At 51.0% G+C, this 7321-nt stretch overlaps 1 protein-coding gene across 2 annotated transcripts in view; it reads left to right on the top strand.

Moving 5' to 3' along the window:
* The window catches only part of FBLN1 (fibulin 1), an 83656-nt gene that overhangs the window by 56218 nt on the left and 20117 nt on the right, over nucleotides 1–7321 (top strand). For both annotated transcript variants that reach the window (XM_007453910.1, XM_007453911.1), the window contains exons 16-17: nucleotides 3967–4109; nucleotides 6119–6250. In XM_007453910.1, the coding sequence (XP_007453972.1) occupies nucleotides 3967–4109; nucleotides 6119–6250 (275 nt within the window). The remainder of the gene's footprint in view (nucleotides 1–3966; nucleotides 4110–6118; nucleotides 6251–7321) is intronic.

Here is a 7321-nt window from a genome sequence, read left to right as displayed (position 1 = left end):
GTAGGGAAAAAGAGAATAAAGAACAGAATGATATCCTTCTGGGTAATAAAAGTACACCAGGAAGATATGCTCACAGACTAGATCAAAACTGTAGCCTATATCAAAACAAACTAAAAGGATTGAGAAAATTACCAAAAATGAAGGAAAAATGTAAGCCAGAATTAGGAAAAACCAAGAAATGAAGTGATGGAACTCAAGAAATAATTTAAAATTAAAGCAGAAAGCAATTTCAGAAATAAATACTTAAGGAGAAGTTGAAAAGAAGAAAAATTTTATAAATTGAAAAATGAATAACGAAAGAGATGAAAAGGCTTGAAGAGAAAGTGACAGATGTTAAAGATAGGCAAAGAAGATCCAACATACAGATAATAGAAATCTCCAAAGAACTAACCCAAAACAAGGGAGGGGAGCAATAAATACTAAAATGATTACTCAAGAAACTTTACAGAAATTTTAAGAAAAAGATTTGAAATTCCATATTGAAAGAACACCCAACATACCTGAAGATATTGACTCAGAGCAACCAACACCAAGACAAAGAGAAAACAAAAAAATCCCTGTGCATTTGGGCAAAAACAGCAAGTGACTTATATGGGAAAAAATTATATTATCATCAGACTTCTTCACAGGAACGCTTATGCCAGAAGGAAATGAATACTTAGGATATTCAGGAAAATGTAAGCCAAGGGTTTTATACCCAACAAAACAGACCTTCCTGTACAAAGGGCACAAACTATTATCAACATGCAAAATCGTCAACACGCAAGCACTAAGCGTAGTTACTCATAGAACTACAACTAAATGAGTGCAGTAAGATAAAAGGGAAGTATGGGGACTTCCCTGGCGGTCTAGTTAAGACTCCGCACTTCCACCGCAGGTGGCGCGGGTTCGATCCTTGGTCAGGGAACTAAGATCCTGCATGCCACGCAGTGTGGCAAAAAAGGAAAAAAAAAAAAAAGGGAAAGAAATGGCTCAGACAATGTAGAAATAGCACATCTATTTAAAAATTGTAGGTAGAATAGGGAGAACATATCCAAAAAAAATTATTCTAATTAATTATGTTAGTGGTAGTAATTTTAGTATTGTTATTCTGAGAGTACTGGGTTAAATATGAAATATACTAAATAAATAAGTAGGGAATATTCTATCATCTCCTGTGTTCTTAAGAACGAGGGTTTTGATATGGAAAAAAGGAGATTCCCTTGGTACATAGAAGAGATTAAGTAAAAAACTATGTGGTTCTTGTTTTGAATTGTGAATATCAGTATGAACTCATTATGTAGTTTATCTTTAAAAATGTCCACTGAGGAAGCCTAGAAACTATGACCAACTCAGTAGGACTGAGCATTCCTGGTATCCAGATTGTGGTCTTGAAATACCATTTTCTACTAAAAAACAAAACAAAACAAAAAACAAACCCAACAGTTCTTGGAGAAATAGCTGGGGCAGTCAAAGTGTAAGATGAGGCTGGACCGCCTTGTCAAGCCAGACAGCAAGAGAACCGTCAGAGATTCCTAGGGCCAGGTCAAAAGGACTTGGGAGCCAACCCGATTTACCCTGTGGCCAAAGATGGGAAAACTTGAGCTCCACTAAAGGATAATAATTGCAATAGGTTGAAATCCATCAAATAGTTTAAATCTATGAGTTCATACTGATTTTTTAAAAAAATCAACTGATAACCTCTGGATGATGATCGCTAGTTCATTATCCTGAAAACAGGTCAACGCAAAGAAAGAATCAAGCATTAATCTTGCTTTTCCTCTATGAACTATACCCCCTGTTAACCAGATAGTGTATGAGGGGAAGCATCTCTTTACAGAAGTATTCAAACTAACAAGTGAAAAAGAAATTATCAACTCGGACCACAGCATTGTGCCATCCCCGGTGAATCAGTGGATCTGGACCCTGAGCATTAGCAGCTGCTAACGTCACAGAAAGGAGATGACCAGACACCACGTGCCTCCGATGGAAGACACACCAGCACCTGTCATTTCGCTGAAGGACCTGGGTCTGCATCTGATCAGGTGTCTGGATCTGGCAGCCAACGGGCAGGGAATGCAGGGGACAGGGGAACACGCTGGGCTGCGTCGTGAGGATGCAGTCAGCAAGTCCAGAAGCTATGGAAGCTCCATAGCTCAGATGCTTTGCTTTCCTAACAGGTAAACTGTATGGAAAATGAAGGAGTGGAGAGGAAACCTGAAGGTTAAGAAGGACTTTAGGAAGATATAACAGGTGCCAAAATGTTCACTGCAGCTCTATTTACAGTAGCCCGGAGATGGAAACAACCTAAGTGCCCATCATCGGATGAACGGATAAAGAAGATGTGGCACGTATACACAATGGAATATTACTCAGCCATAAAAAGAAACGAAATTGAGCTATTTGTAATGAGGTGGATATACCTAGAGTCTGTCATACAGAGTGAAGTAAGTCAGAAAGAGAAAGACAAATACCGTATGCTAACGCATATATATGGAATTTAAGGAAAAAAAAATGTCATGAAGAACCTAGGGGTAAGACAGGAATAAAGACACAGACCTACTGGAGAACGGACTTGAGGATATGGGGAGGGGGAAGGGTGAGCTGTGACAGGGCGAGAGAGAGGCCTGGACATATATACACTAACAAACGTAAGGTAGATAGCTAGTGGGAAGCAGCCGCATGGCACAGGGATATCGGCTCCGTGCTTTGTGACCGCCTGGAGGGGTGGGATAGGGAGGGTGGGAGGGAGGGAGACGCAAGAGGGAAGAGATATGGGAACATATGTATATATATAACTGATTCATTTTGTTGTAAAGCAGAAACTAACATGCCATTGTAAAGCAATTATACTCCAATAAAGATGTTAAAAAAAAAAAAAAAGAAAGATATACCAGGGACTTCCCTGGTGGTCCAGTGGGTAAGACTCCACGCTCCCAATGCAGGGGGCCCGGGTTCGATCCCTGGTCAGGGAACTAGGTCCCTCATGCCACAACTAAGAGCCCGCATGCTGCAGCTAAGAGCCCGCATGCCGCAACAAAGATCCCAGGTGCTGCAACTAAGACCCAGTGCAGCCAAATAAATAAAAAGAGAAAGATATGACAAACAATTTTTAATGGACAAGTTTAAATGATAGTGTCTTGAGATGCACACTTATGTGACACAGATGTAAAGGAAGCCAGGTAAGTGATTGCTAGGATAATCAGGACAGGAGTTACTTTGGGGGTGCACAAGGGGGTTGAGACGGGTCTGGGGCCCACGAAGGGGCCTCAGGTGGCAGGTGAAGCTCTCTTTCTTGACCTGGGTGCTGATTATAAAGTGGTTTGCCTTATAATACTCATTCAGTGGTACCTTCGTTTTGTGTAGCTCTTGCATTTGTGTTTTATTTTATGATAAAGAGATTTTAAAAATATGGCTAGACCTGTAACAAACTTGGGCCCCTTTTCCTTCCTCCCCATCCATCGTGTGACACTGGAGATTTGACCGCTTTGTGCTGGGCACCAAGCTGGGTGCTTTACATACGCTCCCTCATTTATTACCCCTGCAACCCCCCGACCCGGGGCCCCAGGAAAGCCGGACCCTGTGTCCCTTGTTTGCTTTGGTGTCCCTGGTGCCTGACACCCAGCAGATGCTCAAAACACCCTTGTTGAGCAAGTGAATGAATGAATGTGATTTGCAGTTGTAGAAACTGAAGCTCAGTTCGTATAGTTGGCAAATAGCAAAGCTTTGCTTATCCCAGCCGGGACAGACGGAAACCGGGGCGTGCATGTCTCGGGGGTTTGGGTTCTGGTCCCGTTTGCAGCAAGGGCAGAGAAGCATCCCCTCGGAGCAGCCGGGCTGCGGAGGCCAGTGCGGGTCTCCGACGGAGCCACATCTCTGGGACAGGTGGTTCCGCCTGGCCCCCTGCTGCTCCTGCCCGGAGCCCCGTCTCTGTGGGAGTGCTGGTTCCACCTTTCCCATCGCTTCTTGTGCTGTGGCTCCCCTCAGGCTCCGCCAAGAGAAGACAGACACCGTCCGCTGCATCAAGTCCTGCCGCCCCAATGACGTCACCTGCGTGCTGGACCCAGTGCACACCATCTCCCACACTGTCGTGTCGCTGCCCACCTTCCGCGAGTTCACCCGCCCCGAAGGTGAGTGGCCGCTCCCACGGCTTGGCACCGGCGTAGGGGTCCCGGGGGAGGCCATCGTCTGGAGGAGCTTCCTTGCCAGGCAGACCCCTTGCTGGAGTTGAGAGCTTGGCCTGCAGGAGCCACTCCTTGGTTGGGACGTGGGTTTGGGGTTTGGAATGCAGACCCCTCCCTGCCTCTGCATCTCCTCCGTGTCCCCAGACTACCTGGCGGTACCGTTCCAGCCCATTCCCAGCTCTCAGTTCGGGGGTCTCTTCTCAGGGGTTACAGTTGTTCAACAAACAGCTGTCAAGTGTTGATCCTGTGCCAAGCGCGGGGCCATGGGGGCCTCCAGGAGGCAGTGACTCCACTCTGGGTCCTGAGGGGTCAGTAGGAGGCAACTCAGTGAAAGTGGGGAGCACGGAGACGTCTGGAGGTGAGTGTGGAGTGTAGACCTTTGAGGAACAAAGCCACGTTTTTCTGGCTGGAGTGGTGGACGGCTTGGCAAGAGAGAGGCTGAAAGGGTGAGAGCGGGAGGCTGCACTTGGAGTTGGGGCTTCAACTCCTAGGCTTTGGGAACCAGTAGAGAGTTGGGACAGATGCTATTTGTGTACAGGAGCATCATCCTGGAGACCGAGGGGCAGATGGGCTGGTGCGGCCAGACCAGCTCCAGGGAGCCCAGCAGGAAAGCAGTCAGTGTGCCCTGCCCCCAGGCAGCTCCTGGCCTGCAGTGTAGACCTGCCATCACAGCCCCCTTTTCACACAGGAAGGCCCAAGGCAGTGGGCTCCCGGCGCCCGGCAGAGGGCTGTGGACGGGGTGCTGCGCCGTATGCCTTGCTTTGGGGTGTGCAGCCCACGTGCCAGGGCTGGTGTGGTCTCCAGACACCGCCTCCCTCTGTGGAGGCCTTCAGAGGAGCTCGCCATGAGGATTCACTCTGTAAACGTCGACTGAGCCTCCGATGTGTCAGGCTTGGGACACAGTGATAAGAAAGAGCCCTCTGACCATCTCAGGGAAGACGGACAGTTTGCCTTGTGTTTACACGCGGCAACGGGGTGGTAATGCAGGTGCACATGCCGGAGCGTAGAGCCTGGCCACGGGGGTGGGAGGGCACCAGAGGCACCCCGGGGATGTGCTTGCCTGCGGGAGCCGGTGGCCTTTGCCCCACCTGCCCACTCGTTCCTCTAGAAAAGGGGAGGCACAGAATCTTCGCAGGGTGCACGGACTTGGGTCAGAGAAAATCACTGACTGCTGTTTGCCTTGTGCAGAATGACGGGTTCCACCAAACCACAAATCCTTCCCAAATCCCTAATGGCCAGTTTTGTGGCCTCCTGGCCAGTGCCGATCCATAATTTTGTTCTAGCGGGAGCTGGGTGTGGTTAGAGATACCTGTCAGTGTCTTGGGCCCCGGCAGTCCAGACCTTGACCATTAGCGTTGAGAGGACCCTTGATAGTCCCTGGCGGGCTGCCTCATTCACTTTACAGATGAGGAAACTGAGGCCCAGCGAGAGGACATTCCCCCCCCCACCCGAGACAACACAGAGCGGGGGTAAATCGGGGCCTCGCACTCCCCGCCCAGGGCAGGCTGCCGGCTTCATGTCAGGTGGCCCGGGAGATGGATACAGCCACTAAACTGCCCGGCCCGGCCTGAGAAGTGGCTTCTGACCCACATCACTGTGGGGCAGGGGACCAGCCTACTCCCTTGCCCCTTCTGACCTCTCGCCCATATCCCGTCATCCACCCCCCTTCCCCATCTCCCCAGCGTCAGGGAGGCTCCCGAATCATCACCAGTTCCTTCCTAGCACCGGCCCTGCTTCTGATCAGCTCCATGACTTTAGGGGAGACTTGCAGGTGCTCCAGGCCTCGGCTTCCCTGATGAGAAGGGGGGACAGGCTATGATCTAGGGCCCCTGAGGGGCCCTCCACCTTCTCCATGCAGGGGGTCCCTCATGTTGTGTCCTCATTGCCTGGGGGAGCATTTCCGGGGTCACAGGGCCCAGCGCTGCACACTCTTCATGCCGTGCTTCTCTCTGCAGAGATCATCTTCCTCCGGGCCATCACGCCCGCGTATCCTGCCAACCACGCTGACATCATCTTCGACATAACAGACGGGAACCTCCGCGACTCCTTCGATATCATCAAGCGCTACATGGACGGCATGACCGTGGGTGAGTGGCCGGAGACGGCAGGTCCACCTAGATGCCCCCTCGTCCTCCCAGCCAGTGGCTTAGCCGAGGCCTGTTGGGAACCAGCCTGGCTCCCATCTGAGTCCCCTGGTCCTTCCGGGCTCAGCTGGAACCCCCCACATCTCCCCCCCAGCCAATCACAGTGTGAGGAGCATCAGGGTGGTGGAGCCGCCAGCTCTCAGGGAGACCCCTGTGGGCTCAGTCTCCTGACCTACAAAGGGTGGATTAACTAGGTCTCTGCGTCTCACAAACGTGGATTTCAGACAAGGTCACACAGGTAAAGCGCTGGTCCGGGGACTCGGCGCAGCTGCCCCATCGTGGGAGCTGATACGATCTTTATTCTTATGGTGCAACAGAGGAATAGCTAACGGGCGTCAGGGCCTGGCTCGCCTTGCAGGGTGTCCGGTCTTGTCCCCTCCCGCGTGTCATTGGGTAGGAGGACCGAAGTCACATCAAGGCGCACATGCAGCCCACCCCCCCCACCCCCCATCCCCCGAGATTCAGCGCCGAAGGACGGCTGGCCGGGAGGGCGAGAAGCAGAAGCGGGTGCGTCTGGGAAGCTGTTCACGGTGCCTCTCCTGAACTGTCACGCTTTAAAGACTTCAAATTCATGGAGAATGAAAACCATCACATCTGCCACTTTGGACTTAAATGTAGACTCACGTTTTCAAAGCAGCTGAGCAACTGAGGGCCAGGCCTGTCCTCGCCTAGGCCTCCATTTCCTCGTCGTGAATAGGGTGGGCAGGAGCGGGCCTCGTGGTCTCTTAGGCCCCCTGGATTTTGTGAGGTCTTGAGCGCCCACTCGGCTGGTCCCGGAGCCGGGCATTTTGGAACATGGTCTGTAGGTGGCGCTGTTGGACCTCAGAACCCCGGTCCCCTAGGCCCCCAGCCACGACCGTTGTCGAGCTGCAGCTGAAGATAGGGCGTGGTTATTCCACTGTTGCCAAAGAGCCATCTATAGCGACTTTACAAGCTCTTAAATGGGTTTGCATGCTGTAAACATGACTGAGTCATCTGGGGGGCCCCTCCCCCCGGCCCCTACCCCGCTAGTTG

Source organism: Lipotes vexillifer, unplaced genomic scaffold (genome assembly GCF_000442215.2).
Source record: "Lipotes vexillifer unplaced genomic scaffold, Lipotes_vexillifer_v1.1 scaffold382, whole genome shotgun sequence".
Classification (NCBI taxonomy): domain Eukaryota; kingdom Metazoa; phylum Chordata; class Mammalia; order Artiodactyla; family Lipotidae; genus Lipotes; species Lipotes vexillifer.
Note: the sequence above shows the minus strand (reverse complement) of the source record. Positions and strands in the feature narration are given on the sequence as shown.